Source organism: Castor canadensis, chromosome 5, assembly GCF_047511655.1.
Source record: "Castor canadensis chromosome 5, mCasCan1.hap1v2, whole genome shotgun sequence".
Classification (NCBI taxonomy): domain Eukaryota; kingdom Metazoa; phylum Chordata; class Mammalia; order Rodentia; family Castoridae; genus Castor; species Castor canadensis.
In genome coordinates this window covers 5,562,824-5,578,602 of record NC_133390.1, presented here as the reverse complement: position 1 = coordinate 5,578,602, position 15,779 = coordinate 5,562,824, and the positions used below count along the sequence as shown (strand labels likewise).

Below are 15,779 nucleotides of genomic sequence, written 5' to 3'. Positions count from 1 at the left end.
TTCAGGAAGCAAAGGCAGGATGAGTTCAAGGCCAGTCTGTGCTTCCTAGGGAGGCCCTGTCTCAAAGCAAAAAGTCACACAGATGTCTTAAGTACATAGATGTTTAAATATACAGAAAAGTAAAAAATTAGTTCACTTGTTCAAATTAAATTCTGGGAGTTGGGTGCTGGTGGCTGATGGCTGTAATTCTAGATATACAGGAGACATATCAGAAAGATGGAGGTTTGAAGCCAGCCCAGGGAAATAGTTTTAAGCAACCCTATCTCAAAAATACCCAACACAGAAAGTGCTGGTGGAACAGCTCAAGTGGTAGAGCACCTGACTACCAAACCTGAGGCCCTGAGTTCAAACCCCACCAACACCAAATAAAGAGGATCATTTTTAGGAAGACCAAGTGCAGAAATTCTCTGAATAAAATTTACACCAGATCTTAAACCACATGCTTCAAAACATTCTTTCACAATTGTGATTTTATTGTGTTGAGGATCAGCACACAGACATTTCAATTTGTATACAACTTTTCACACATGTACCAAAAATCCAAAGCCATGTATTGGTTCTTTTTAAAGTTATTCCAGTGACATTCCAGCTTCAAAACTGGAGGCAAATTTTCCTTGAGGACATCACGTACCATATCTTCAAATGCTGATCAGCTGCTACTTAACTTCCACAGAGTCACAATTTTGTGTCACATTCACCACATACTCAAGTTTTCCATCTTTCACAGCACAATAACATTAGGAAAACTGGACTACCACAACCAAATGTTACAGAGTACACACAATTTTGACAGCAACGATCAAGGAGTGGTTTTCTTTAGGAAACAGCTCTACTAGAAAACAACACAGGACTAGAGTTTAAAATATTCAAGACATATTAAATGCACGACTGTGACCCAAATTGCCATAATTTAGTACACTTTGTATTGCAGGATATAAAACTAACCCCCACCTATGGAATGTTATGCTGACAGGCAGACAGCCAAAGCCTCCGCAATTCAATACCCCACTGTTTTCTGGTTGTACCAAAAAATAAACAACCAGCAAGTGATTTCACTTCTTAAAAAAATCATTTACACTTAAAAAATGGGATGAGGTGGGATTCCCTCCTTTTTAAAAATGTTTCTAGAGCTACTAAAAAACTTGCATTTACAAAATAGTTGATAAAAATATTCCTCTGGATTGTACAAGAAGGGAGACGGGGAGCACTGGTGAGACGTGGTGTGTGATTAGTCAGCCGTGGCTTCTTTCTCTTCTGCGTCGTCAAAAGCTGCACTCTGCGAATCAAAGGCAAGGCAAGCGTCAGCATTGACCCGTCCTGCCATTATCTCTGCATTCAACACTATGTATGATGTACTTACACAGACACTTAAAATGAGTCACCATCTATACATTCCCAGCTGAAGTTACTCTGCCTAGCTTCAGTTCTAGTATGCGAACAAGTGTCTTTGCAGAGTAGTTACTGCCGTGGATTCTGAATTTTTGTGCTTTTTGTTGATTTTGCTGTTTAAATTGACCTCCAAGCATTGTGTCCAAGGTTAGTGCTGCTAAGTGCAAGGTGGACTGATGGACCTTATAGAGCTAAAACATGTGCTGGATGGCTTTATTCAGGTCTGAATAAAGGCTGAATAAAGGGCTGCTTGTTATGAGTTCAACGTTAATGTCAACACAATGTATTAAACAAGGTGTCTCCAAACAGAAACGCACAGCCAGCAATCTAGTGATCACAGAGTGCATGATCATGCACTCGTCAATTGAAAACATGATGATCCAATACTTGCAGGAACCTAACCCCATATTCCCCACAAGTGCCACAGTTTACTATTTGTGACAATCTTGTAAGGCATCACTGCCATGGATAAGGAGAATCAACTACAATTTGACAATACGTACTGGAAAGTCAAATGCCCTTGCAATTGGGATTGCATGAGTAATATGATTTTCAAGTCTCAAGATACGTAGTTGGAGCTAGGCAGTCAAAGTGAAAAAGGGACAAACTTCGATCATACATTTCCTAGTTGTCTATTATGCTCTTTCCTCAACCCTCATGTAGGAGTAAGCAACTGACGACTAAAAAGTTTGAACTATAAATAACAAGATTTGAAAATTAATTTCCTAGGAAATTTATCTTTTCTAGCTTAACAAAAGTTAGTTGTTTGACTTAGCTACCTATCAAAACCTTGTATTAGGCTGGCAGAGTGGCTCAAGTGGTAAGGAACCTGCCTAGCAAGTGCAAGTCCCTGAGTTCAAACACCAGTACTGTCCCTCTCCCCAAAACTCCTTTCAAAACCTTGTACTCCACCTATGTTTTCCTATTTTTCCTCACGGCTTAGAAGAGTGACGATAAATGTTATCAGGCTTACTTGTTTGATCTGGGTTATGACTTAGTGGCTCAAGTGGTAGAATGCCTGTTTTGCAAGTGTGAAACCCCGAGTTCAACCCCCGTGCCACCAAAATAAATAAGTTACAATTATGAATGATGTAATCCCACACTCAAGAGGCTGAGGGAGGAAGGTCATGAATTCAAGGCCAGCCTGGGTTAAAATATTTAAAAAAAAGAGTAAATCCTGTGTACAACATAGAGTGGACCTATTTGTTACTGGTGAAAGTAAGTATACTAAAACTTCTTGCTCACTCACTTATATACACACTTTCAAACAATACCTGATCTTTAAAAGAACAGCTGTTCATTCACTTAGGGTAACTGTCTGTAACCGTTCAATGTTATAAATACACACCAACCTGCTACATAAAACACACAAATTACTATCTACTGTTCAGTGGAATTCAATAACACACACAACCCCTGACCTCCTCGTTTTTAGTTTCTCCGTTTTCTGCAGGTAAATCTTCTTTAGTTTCTTGGTTAGCCACTTCAGCTTGTTTTCCCTTTGCTCCCCTTTTTCCTTTTGCTTGCACTTTCTTGTCTGAAGACTTCTCCTGAAACAGTATGAAAACATTTTAAATGTAAACTTGGATTTAGGTTTTCTGATTAGATATAGACTATACCCGCAACAGATGACACACATGCCACCCTGAATTAGCTCATACACCTGACACCAGGTGACGTAGGGGTCCTACCCCAGCCACAAGGAAAACACTGTATGCTAAGGAAATTTATAGTGTTCACACACCCAGCCTTATTAGCTGTAATGATCAAACCCAAAGCCTGAGCTACACTTAACGTCACCCACTAGTCTGAAGTTCTACACACCAGAACGAGCAGTAAAGTTAGAGTATATTCTCAATGTAACCCTGCCAACCCAGTATTTTTCTTGGTGGTACTGGGGTTTGAACTCAGAGCTTTGCAGTCACTAGGCAGGCAGTCCACCACTGAGCTAAACCTCCAGTACCCCCCAATTTCTTTTAAGCATGAACATTAATCCAAGTGGCAGATAACCATTGTTCGGATGAGACTTTGACCCTCACATTAAGATCATTCACCTGACAGAAAGCACCATGCTGCAGTAAAACCCTTGGTTGATAGCATAGAATAAGTAGCTAAAAGGATCAGTTTTGAGTTAGAATAATCTAAAAAGCACAAGTATTAGTGCAAGCATGTAACTTGAAACATTATATTCACAATTTAAGTTATTTTAAAGCAAGGTAGAAGGAATAGGAGTTAAACAGTAACTGAGTGAATTTGATGAAAATACATTTTATACATGAATGTAAGTATTTCAATAACAGCTTGTTGAATTTGTTTATGCTAATAAAAAACATAGTAACATTTCTGGATATCCCATCAATAGGGAAGAAGCATAACAAAAGCAACATTTTTCTGAAAATAAAAGATTATAGAATCAGCTACATTAAGTCAGGTCACCAGAAGGTCGAATTTTTTTAGGGGTAATACTCAGTCTCATGCTTGTTACGCAGGCCTCTCTACCACCTGAGCCATTCCATCAGTCTTATTTTGTATTGGGTATTTGGAGATAGGGTCCTGAGAACTATTTGTCTGAGCTGGCTTTGAACCACAATCCTCCTGAGTAGGTAAGATTACAAATATGGGCCACTGTTGCCTGGCTCAGAAATTTTTTAATTAAAACAACCTTCTGGTCACCTGTCAGTCTGGATGGTGGAGTGGCCAAAGTGGTCAAGTGCCTGCCTAGCAAACATGTGGCCCTGAACTCAAACCACAGTTCCATCAAAAAATATTCAACAACAAACAGCCTGAACTTGAAGTAATAAATACCACTAGCTGGTAAGCAGGGCTGGAGGTGCATCTCATCTCAGTGGTACCTACAGCGCTTGCTTACCATGAGCCAGGCGTTTGGTTTCCTTTCTTACTGTCTTCCAGCGTAAGACATTCTAAGTTGACTGTACTACACTTACTATCCCTTCCTTGAACCTTTATCTTTAATTTTTTGCAGTACTGGGGGTTGAACCCTAGACATCCCAAATGCTAGATCCTAAGGGCTCTACTGTGTGAGACACACCCCCAGTCCTTTTTTCTGTGTTTTGTTTTTAAGATGGAGTTCTGATAAATTCTGCAGGGTTACTGGCGTCCAACTCTCCTTTTACCTCCAGCTCCAGTAGCTGGATTACAGGCATGTACCACCACACCCTTATCTTTAAAAAGATCACAAAAACAGAACATTTTGTTGAAAACAGCTAAGACTTTAACACTCAGCTCTGTACAACATTTAAATGAAAGCGTTTTATAGCATTTAGTAAGTACAAACTTAATAACTAGGAGCTCTTCCACATCAAGGGAATTAACCTTGCCTCTCCTGGCCATGACACAATGCTGAATTTCCATCTACTCTTTTAGGAAACGAGTGCCACGCATTAAAAAGTTTTCTTTTTGTCTTCAAACAGCAAACTCTACCTGAAGTTTTGAGTGGAAAGACGAACTTCACATCATGAAGCACTTGTAGAACTTTGCAGACCGTAGCACAGATATACAGAATTTGTAAGCGGTTTACATCTATTTCGCTTTTCCAATTTAAAATTTATCAAGCACACATAAATATAAGAACAATTTATTTCTGAAGATCTGCAAACTGAGGAAAGCAATCATGAATCTGCTGTGGCACAACCATCACTTTTATCATGATTAACTCAAGTCTGCCAGGACAAAACCTGGCAGTTCTATACACAACTGCGCTGCAAGTAAAACACTTCCAGAATACTGTGTGTTCTCAGAGAACACATTCTTCCTAGACTCCCACTCCAGGTGAAAACGTAGATCTCCTGTGTCAGTCTGGGTATGGCATGTATTAAAAAACCTTTCTCCTGGCTTCAGTCCTACCTTGGCTCAAAGAGTTAAAAAAATTACAAGCACGCCACGAACAAGACATCAGCCGTAAGGCATACATCACAAGATTTTCTTTGTAACCTAAATGTACTATTTAACATTTTGTCACCTTAAGTTCCCTAAATCCCGCAACAGCATTATATTAACGTTTCCTAAGTCAAAAAAAAAAAAACTTACTGTAATTATTTAAAATACAAAGAAAATCCAGCCAGATGCCGGTGACGCTTGTCTGTAATCCCAGCTACTTGCGAAGCTGAGACTGGGAGTTCGAGACCACCACCATCTCCAAAATAACGAGAGCAAAACATGGACTGGAGGTGTGGCTCAAGCGGTAGAGCACCTGCTTTGCAAGTGAGAAACCCTGAGTTCAAATCTTCTCCATCAAAAAAAAAAAAAAAGGAAAGACCATCCAAGCAGCTCAAGATAAAAAAGCAGGAATTACGCGGCACTGCAGCCTGTCCGGAAGACAGCGATCTTGAAGTCGGAGCTTACCTTCCCCGCTGCCTTTTTGGGCTTCGACTCCACCTTGGCAGGCGCAGGCTTCTGCAAGGCAAGGGCAGAGGTGAGCGGGCTGCAGGTGGGATCCGCGGCCGGGGAGGGGGCCGATCGCTATACTTACAGCTGACAACCTCGCCGACCTCCTCTTGGGCTTTGGAGAGAGAAAAAGCAGCGTGAGCGAGGGCAACCCAGAGAGCAGTGCACACAGACCCACCCCGGGGGAGGCCCCGGCTCACCTCTTCCTTCGCCGCGCCTTCGGCCGAGCTGACCTGCGGGCAAAGCACAGCGGCGATGCACACAACAGCCCCGCGCCGCCCGCCGCCCCCCGGGCCGCGAGAACAATGCCCGCCGCGTGACGTCAGCGCTTCCGGCCTCCGCCGCGTCCGCGCTCCCCCCACCCCCCCACCCCCCGACGGCCGCCGACTCCGGCGCCGAACGTCCCGGGTCGCGGGCCGGCTCGCCGCCCGCGCGGAGGCCCGAGCGCCTCTAGGACCCGCGCGTAGCACTCCGGCCGCGGAGAACCAAGCCGAGCGGCCGGCCGCCGCGCCCGAGCTCACCTTCCTCTTGGGCATGATGGCGGCACAGCGGGGAGCGTGCGACGGTTGCGGGGGGAGGTCTGTGGAGCGCGAGAGCCTTCCCGGAGCTACGCTGCCCGGCCGTCGCTGCTTCTCCCGCCGCCCGAGCTGCTAGGACCCGCGGCAGGGGCGGTGGGAGAACCGGATGGAACCGGATTGGAGCCCGCCCCCTCCTCCTCCCCCCCCCCGCGCCCCCGCCGGCCGGGCCGCCCCCCGCCCCCATTGGCTGAGGGGCCCACCGCGCGCCTCAGCCCGCGCCCCGAATAGGTGAGACGGACCGTCACTCGACCCCGCGCCCCGCCCCTGTTCCTGGCCCCCCAACCCGGGCCGGCGTCGCGCGGGCCCCAGACCCTGGAGAAGGGGGCGGGCCCCTGAGCCGCCCGGCCTCACGGTAGTTTGTTTGAAGCCCAGCAGCAGAGTGCGGTCTGCGCGGTGATTGGTGGGAGCGCATCACGTGGCCACGACATCCCTCCCACAATTCCCCTGGACACCTGGCGGCCTGCAAGCGCTGGAATCTACGGTCGAAGGGGTTCTTCCCCCTCCCCCAGAGTGGTTTAGGTTCCCACATGGATAGGTAATCTCGTAGGCTGAGAAGGTAGACAGACAGCGGACACGAACAAGCAAATTCCTCCCATGTCAGTCGGAAAGAAAGGCTAATCGGTTTCCGAAGCGCCGCAGGCCTGCTAGAGACAGGACCTAACGTACGGAAGGGGAGGGAAGGTCGTGGGAAGGGAAGGGACACGGACACTGGTGCGCAGGCGCGGACTTTCGCTGGCTGCGTTGCGCATGCGCGGCGGGTTCCCGCGCCTCTGCGAGTTTGCTTTTTCAGTGTAACTTTTTTTAGCTCCTCGTCCCTCCAGTGCCGTAGAGTGGTTTTTGGATCTCTGGCGCTCCGAATTACTCTCCTGCTAATCCGTCCCATAGTCTCCAGGACGACTCACTCGCGGATTCCGGGTTCCAATGCGGGAGGTGCAGCTGCTCGTTTAAGGCGGAAAAAAGCTTCCTTCAGCCCGAGAGTCTAAACTGGGAACTCAAGCCATTGAGATTGCAAATTACTCCGTTTCCTTTTTATTTATTTTTGTTTTGAGACAGCCTCATTATATAGCAAGGGCTGGCCTCGAACTCGTGAACCTCCTGCTTCAGTTTTCTTAGTACCGGGATCATAAGTGTGAACCACTATGCCCGGCTTCTCTATCTGTGGGGTTTTTTGGTTTGGCTTTTTTTTTTTTTTTTGTACTGCTGATTGAACTTAGGTCCTCGTGTTACTGTTTCTTTTTTTTTAATTTGCGGTACTGAGGTTTGAACTCGGCCTGCATCTTGAGCCACTCCACCAGCGCTTTTTCGTGTTGGGCATTGTCTAGATAGGGTCTCTTGAACTGTTTGCTCAGGCTGGCTTCAAACCGTGATCCTCCTGATCTCTGCCTCCTGAGTAGCTAGGATTACAGGAGTGAGCCACCAGTGCCCAGCACTGTTTCCTTAATGAGATTCCCAAGGCCTAATTGAATTGGGTTCCTAAAGAAAAAGTTTTTCATGAAAAGTTGGCAGCTGGAATTTTTGAGGAGGAAGAAATGTAAAAGTTTTTAATAAAACACTGGAAACAGGCAAAATGTTCATCATTTGGTAGCAGCACATAACCTATGGCACCTTTATACTGAACAACTGTAAAACAAAACTCGAGGCAGTGAAGTGAGCAAAGTGTTTTTAAAACCACAAGTCGGATTATGCCTTACCTTCTCAAAAAGACTGAAGTTCTTAGAGTGGCTTAGAATGAACCAGGAACCTCACCACCTTACCTCAACGACTTTCATCCCAACTCACTCTCTTCACCTCCTATTCCTCCCACAGGCTGGCCAACCCCTGCCTCAAGGTCTTGTCACCTACTGCTTCTCCCTCTGTCTGCAAAGTGCTGCCTCAGAGATTCCTTCAGCTTTGGGTCTTTGTGCAATGTCACCTTCTTAATGAGGCCCTTGTATCTCTCCATCCGTTTTTCACCTTATTTTGCCCATAACATGTATTGGAAAAAAAATATATTCCATGTGTATCTCAAAAAGAATACCCAGGAAAGAGGAGCCAATAGTTAAGGGGAGGACAACTAGTAAGGATGGGAGTAAAATTTACTTTTCTTCGTGATGGCTTTTTCTGTCTTACTAACTTATGTTTTTGGTGGCACTGGGGTTTGAACTCAGGGCCTCACACTTGCTAAGCAGGCACTCTTTGAACTTGAGCCACTCCACCAGCTCCTTTTTGTGTTTGGTATTTTCGAGATAGGGTCTCTTCAACTATTTCCCCAGGGTTGGCTTCGAACTGCAATACTGATCTCTGCCTCCAGAGTAGGTAAGGTTACAGGCGTGAGCCACTGGGCTTATTTTCCGTTTGGTTATTTTAAAATTTTTTTGGTGGTACTCAGGGCTGCTCCAGCAGCCCAGCACTGGTTATTTTTTGAGATAAGAGTGTCTATGTCCAGTCCATCCTGGACTTCAATCCTTTTTGTGTTTCTCTGTGTAGCTGGGATGACAAGTGCACACCACTGCAGCCAGCCATTGTTTGAGAAGGGGATCGTGCAGACATTTTTCCCGGAATGGCCTTGAACTGCCATCCTACTGATCTCCATCTCCTGAGTAGCTAGGGTTACAGGCTTGAGCCACCACACTAGCCTTGGTTGGTTATTTGATACAGAGCTCACTATGGAGCCCAGGCTGGCCTTGAACTACGGTCCTCCTGCCTATGTCTCTGAAGTGCAAGAATTAAAGTCACGTGCTGTCACATCGGGCTCTTCTACTACATTTTTAAGAAATCAGAGTCAGGGAGTGCCTGAGTTTGTGGCACAGATTGTGCTGAGTACCTGTCTTGTGCATGTCTCTCTGGGGCAGAAAGACGGCAGGCTCGTAATTTAATGAGGAGAGAACTGAAACAAGCTGGCCTAGTGAGGCAAGGGGAAGTCACAGGCAGTGGGCCAGCACACTCCAAGGCAGGCAGACTTACCAGAGCCTGGCAGGTCTCCAGGACCTTTAAAGGGCAAGGATGGAGTTTCAGATAATGCCATGAAGATCAGAGAGAAGAGGAAAAAAAAAAAAAAAGGAAGGGCAGTCTGTGTGAGGAGTTTGATCACTATTTGAAGAATTTAGGACCTTGAAAGGTCTTTGGGAATGGCACGCTGAAATATGAAGTTACTTTAATAAAGATTCTTCTCCCATGATGCTGGAGGTGCACTGTGCCAGAGGTGACAGTCCAGGGGCCCACAGGTGTTTGCTTTGGCCCAATTTTTTTTTCAAGTTGCCAACACTGCATACACGAAGCAGCCAGAGCTCAGCCGAAAGTCATTTGGTGGTATCTTAAAGCTAAACAGACATTCTGTGGCTCGGTGATCCAACTCCTGAAAGTATACCAAACAAAAATATTTTCACACTTCCACCAGAGGATGAGGTAGAATAGTTGAATAGTTGAATTGTGAACTGTGTTATGAGCCCAAGTGGGGAGCACCCAAAATCCACAGGAGGATGGATGCATGACGAGACACTGAGAATGGCCATCTGCAGCCACAGGCGGCAGGGATGCTCTTAGGGTTTGGATCTGAAATGCGCTCAAAGGCTCACTTATTGAAGGCTCATCTCCAACCGATATTGTGTTAGAAGTGAGTGATCATGTGGGCTCTGGCGTCATCGGTGGGCATTTGCTGAGTCCATAGCTGAACGGACTATTAGCAGGTGGGGCACAGCTGTAGGAAGGTCACGAGGGATGCGCTTTGAAGGGCGTGGGAAGGGTGTGTCGTGTAACATTCCCTTCCTGGATGCCGCCTCCTGTGCCACACACTCTGGTTGCCAGGGTGTTCTGGCCTCATTCATCTCAGGCCTGAAACAATGGATCCAGCTGACTTTGGACTGAAAACTCTAAGACCATGAGCCAAAAGTAAGTATTTCCTCCTTTGTTTTTCTCAGGTGTTTTGTCACAGTGACAATAAAATGAACATACATTTCACACAATGTTAGGTAAAATATTGAAAGATGCCAGACTGAGAGTACACAGTATATTATTCTATTCAGATAGTGTATGAAAGCAGACAAAACTAGTATGTTGAGAGTCAGAGTAGTTGTTCCAGTTGGGGTAGGGTGGGGACTAGTGGCTGGAGGATGGAGCAATAGAAAAGTTTAGGGACAGGTCACATTCTGTTTCTTGATCTAGATGTTGGTTGTATCCTTTTTTTTTTTTTTTTTTTGGTGGTACTGGGGTTTGAACTCAGGGCCTTGAACTTGCTAGACAGGCACTCTCCAACTTGAGCCATTCCATCAGCCCTTTTTTGTGTTGGGGATTTTTTAGATAGGGTCTCTCAAACTATTTTCCAGGGCTGGCCTCAAACTGTGATCCTCCTGATCTCTATATCCTGAGTAGTTAGGATTATAGGTGTGAGCCACTGGGCCTGGCTATCCCTCATTTTTCACTCTTGGCACCCTTGGATTTTTTACTTAATAAAAGAGATTGTTTCCTGTCAGTCCTTAAGAGTCTTTCTCCTTGTTACTGCATTGTATTCCACTGTATAGATGTACCAAACATTTTTTTAAACTTATGGTTAAATACACATAGTATAACATTAACCATCTTGACCATTTTCTAGTGTACAGAAAAAAGAATGAAAAAGAATAAAGCAGTTTACAGAACATACAGAATACCATAACACACATTTTGGGAGTTCAAGAAGGAGCAGAGAAAGAGTCAGATACTGAAAACCTAACGGGGACAGGGGATATGGCTAAAGTTGTAGAGTACTTCCCTAACATTTTGTGAGACCCTGGACTCAGTCCCTCATATAAAACACATACACACAAACAAAAGACAGAAAAGTTCCCAAATGTGGAGCAAGGGATAAACACCATAGTGCTCAAAGAGCTTAAAAAATAGTCAAAGAGCTCTTCATTGAGGAAGTCCATAATCAAATTACAAAAAGTCAAACAAATTTTTTTTTTGTACTGGTGTTTGAACTGAGAGTACTTGCTAGTCAGGCTCTCTACCACTTGAGCTATGTCCCCATCCTTTTTTTTTTTTTTTTATTCATAGGTGCATGCAATGTTTGGGTCATTTCTCTCCCCTTCCCCCCAACCCCTGTCCCCATCCTTAAGGTGGAGAATTTTGAGACCATCAATAGCAAAGTAGTCAGCTACAAAAGAGCTGCCATTAGTTTTCCTGCAGATTTCTCAGTGGAAAACTTGCAGGCCAGAGCAGAGTGGGTTGATCTTTTCAAATTGCTGAAAGAAAATAACTACCAACTAGGAATACTGACACTGACAAAGGTGTCCTTCAGAAAAGGAAGAGAGAGAGACTTTCCCCAGAAAAGCAGAAGACGAGGGAGTTCATCCTACTAGGCCTGTTTTACAGGAAATGCAGGGAAGTTCTCCAAGCTGAAACGAAAGGACACTAGCAACATGGAAGCATAAAGGCATAAACTCAGTCAGAGAGGGAAGTGGTTAGTCCAGTTCAGAATACTCAAGTACTGTGGTGGTGGTGTATAAATCTCTTAAGCTTTAGTGTAAACATTAAATGACAAAAGCATTAAAATAATTGTAGCCACAAGAATTTGTTAATCATAACATTAAAAAGATGTAAATCCTGATAGCAATGATATAGATGTATGGGGGGTTTGGCGTCGAATTTTTATACAAAGGAAATTAAGCTATCATCTTAGACTTTGAGATGTTTTATATAAGCATTATGGGAGCACGGTGTGGTAGCACACACCTGTTAATCCCAGTCCTTGGGAGGCAGAGGAGGATTGGGGAAGACTGAGTTTGAGACCTGCCTGGGCTACATAGTGAGGCCCTGTCTCAAAAACCCAGGGGGTGAGGATGTAGCCCAGTGGTGGAGTGCTTGCCTAGCATGCACAAAGCACAAGTGTCTGGGTTTGATCCCCAGTATGGGAAAAAACAAAAAAGAAAAATGGAATTATGGGACTAACAAAGAAAAATCCTGTAGTGGATACAAAATACATAGGTATAAAAAGAAGGGGCTCAAAACACACCACTACAAAAGTCATGATGCACAGTGGATGACAGTAAGAGGATGAAAGGGACTGTAAAACAAAAAGGCATTTGTCATTATATATCAATAATGGATTAAACTCTTCAATGAAAAGACAATGAACTAAAAAAGCCCAAGACCCATGTAGATCCTACCTACAAGATACTTTTTTGAGAATGAGAAATAGAGCCGTTGGACTGGTAGAGTGGCTCAAGTGGTAAGAACACTTGCCTAGCAAGCATGAGGCCCTGAGTTCAAATCCCAGTGCCATGAAAAAAAAACCCAAAAAGTAGAGCCTTTATTTTCACAAAATTCAACTGAAATTTAGCATTTCTTTTTTTATAAATATTTTTATTATCCTATATAAGTTATGCAGGGGGTTTCATTGCGACATTTCCATATATACTTAAAATATATCTTGGCAGGTTCATCCCCTCCATCATTCTCACCCCCCTTCCCTTACAGGTTTCATTGTTCTATTTTTCACAAGTATATAAAGTACATTGACCGTATTCATGCTCCTTTATTCCACCACCTCCTCTCTCTAGTATCCTCGCCCTAACAGGACCTGTTTTGCATTCCTGTCCTTCATTTCCTAAGTGTATCTTCGTGCTTCAAAGGGGCTTTGCTGTGACAGTTCGTCTGTGAGTATATTGTACTCTGATCAGATTCACAACTGCATTGCTCTCTCTTAGCAAGATACTCCCCTCAGACTTAAAGGCATATATAGGCTGAAAGTGAAGGGATGGAAAAAGATATTCCACCCAAACGTTACCAAAGCAAAGTTCAATCTCAGCATTCTAGAAGTGGAGGCAGGAGGATCACAAGTTTGAAACCAAGATGGGTTACATAGTGAGATTCTGTCTCAGAAAAAAAAGTAACCAAAGGAGGATGTGGGTGGTCATACTTCTATAAAATAGACTTTAAGTCAAAAGCTATCACAGAACAAAGGTGAGTACAATGATAAAGGGGTCAATTCATCAAGAGGATACAAAAACTATAAAGATAGTAGCAAACATGAGTGCCCTTATAAAGGTAATGTTAACAGGAGTGGGAAGGGAGAAACAGACAGCATGATAATCCAGTGCCTCACAGCAGTGATAGATGACTCAGGCAAAAATTCAAAGAGGAAAGAGCAGACGTGAACAACACTACAGAGCAAGTGGCACTAAGACAGTGCTGCATCCAATAGCAGGGTGTGCACTGCCTTCACACACACACATACACAAACACACACACACACACACACACACACATGCACGCCGTTCTACAGCATGTGTCCTACCACAAAATGAGGCTTAACAATTTAAGAAGATGAAATAATTCCAGTTTTCTTTTCCAGATATCACCAGACAAAATTAGAAATCAATGGAACAGCTGGAAAACTCACGAGTATGAGAACATTAAGCAACATACTTGTGAACAACCAAGGAGTCAAAAAAGAAGTAAAAATAAAAATCTGTAGACAAAAGAAAATGGAAACCCAACACACTAATTTTTGGGAGGTAGTAGTAGTAGTTATAAGAACTAGAATAGCAATAAATACCTTTATTAAGAAAAAAGAAAGACTTTGATTGCAAATGTGGTTCAAGCAGTAGAACACCTGCCTTAAAAGTGCAAAGCCTTGAGTTTAATCCCCAGTACTGCAAAAAGAAAATAAAGACCTATGCACCCAATGTCAATGCACCCAATTTCATCAAACATACCCTGAAAGACCTAAAAGCATATATTAACTCCAACACAGTGGTTGTGGAAGACTTTAACACCCCATTATCACCAATAGATAGGTCATCCAAACAAAAAATCAGTAAAGAAATCCAAGATCTAAATTATACAATAGATCAAATGGACCTACTTGATGTCTACAGAACATTTCATCCAACTTCTACACAATATACATTCTTCTCAGTAGCCCATGGAACCTTCTCCAAAATAGATCATATCCTAGGGCACAAAGCAAGCCTCAGAAAATATAAGAAAATAGAAATTATGCCGTGCATACTATCTGATCACAATGCAATAAAACTAGAACTCAACAACAAAAGTAAAGACAAAAAACATGCAAACAGCTGGAAACTGAATAACTCATTATTTAATGAACAATGGGTCATTGATGAAATAAAAGAGGAAATTAAAAAGTTCCTGGAAGTCAATGAAAATGAAAACACAACCTACCAGAACATATGGGACACAGCTAAGGCAGTCCTGAGAGGAAAGTTTATAGCCATGAGTGCATATATTAAAAAGACTGAAAGATCCCAAATCAATGACCTAATGATACATCTCAAACTCCTAGAAAAACAAGAACAAGCAAATCCCAAAACAAATAGAAGGAGAGAAATAATAAAAATAAGAGCTGAAATCAATGAAATAGAAACCAAAAAAACCATACAAAGAATTAATGAAACAAAAAGTTGTTTCTTTGAAAAAATAAACAAGATCGACAGACCCCTGGCAAACCTGACTAAAATGAGGAGAGAAAAAACCCATATTGGTAGAATCAGGAATGCAAAAGGGGAGATAGCAACAAACACCATAGAAGTCCAGGAAATCATCAGAGACTACTTTGAGAACCTATATTCAAATAAATTTGAAAATCTTAAAGAAATGGACAGATTTCTAGACACATATGATCATCCAAAACTGAACCAAGAGGAAATTAATCACCTGAATAGATCTATAACACAAAATGAAATTGAAGCAGCAATCAAGAGTCTCCCCAAAAAGAAAAGTCCAGGACCTGATGGATTCTCTGCTGAATTCTATCAGACCTTTAAAGAAGAACTGATACTAACCCTCCTTAAACTGTTCCATGACATAGAAAGGGAATGAGAACTGCCTAACACATTTTATGAGCCAGTATTACACTTATCCCAAAACCAGGCAAAGACACCTCCAAAAAGGAGAACTATAGGCCAATCTCCTTAATGAACATTGTTGCAAAAATCCTCAACAAAATAATGGCAAACTGAATTCAACAACACATCAAAAAGATCATTCACCACGACCAAGTAGGCTTCATCCCAGGAATGCAGGGGTGGTTCAACATACGAAAACCAATCAACGTAATAAACCACATTAACAGAAGCAAAGACAAAAACCACTTGATCATCTCAATAGACACAGAAAAAGCCTTTGATAAGATACAACACAATTTCATGATAAAAGCTCTAAGAAAACTAGGAACAGAAGGAAAGTACCTCAACATAAAAGCTATATATGACAAACTACAGCCAGCATTATACTTAACGGAGAAAAACTGAAACCATTCCCTCTAAAATCAGGAACCAGACAAGGATGCCCACTATCTCCACTCCTATTCAACATAGTACTGGAATTCCTAGCCAGAGCAATTAGGCAAGAAGAAGGAATAAAAGTAATACAAATAGGTAAAGAAACTGTCAAAATATCCCTATTTGCAGACGACATGATCCTATACCT

General features: G+C 43.1%; 1 protein-coding gene across 2 annotated transcripts; it reads right to left on the bottom strand.

Annotated features, from left to right (window-relative positions):
• Positions 1-452: 452 nt before the first annotated feature.
• Positions 453-6,500, bottom strand: Hmgn1 (high mobility group nucleosome binding domain 1). 2 transcript variants are annotated; one of them, XM_020161758.2, is made up of 6 exons: positions 6,315-6,500; positions 5,994-6,026; positions 5,879-5,908; positions 5,752-5,802; positions 2,811-2,939; positions 453-1,276 (listed from the first exon to the last, which is right to left on the bottom strand). In XM_020161758.2, exons 1-6 carry the CDS (start codon positions 6,327-6,329, stop codon positions 1,229-1,231), a joined length of 306 nt encoding a protein of 101 aa, XP_020017347.1. In that variant the 5' UTR covers positions 6,330-6,500; the 3' UTR covers positions 453-1,228. The 2 variants fall into 2 exon arrangements, with proteins under 2 accessions (XP_020017347.1, XP_073928732.1); XM_074072631.1 differs by lacking the exon at positions 5,879-5,908 and having other exon boundaries at positions 6,315-6,499.
• Positions 6,501-15,779: the final 9,279 nt, after the last annotated feature.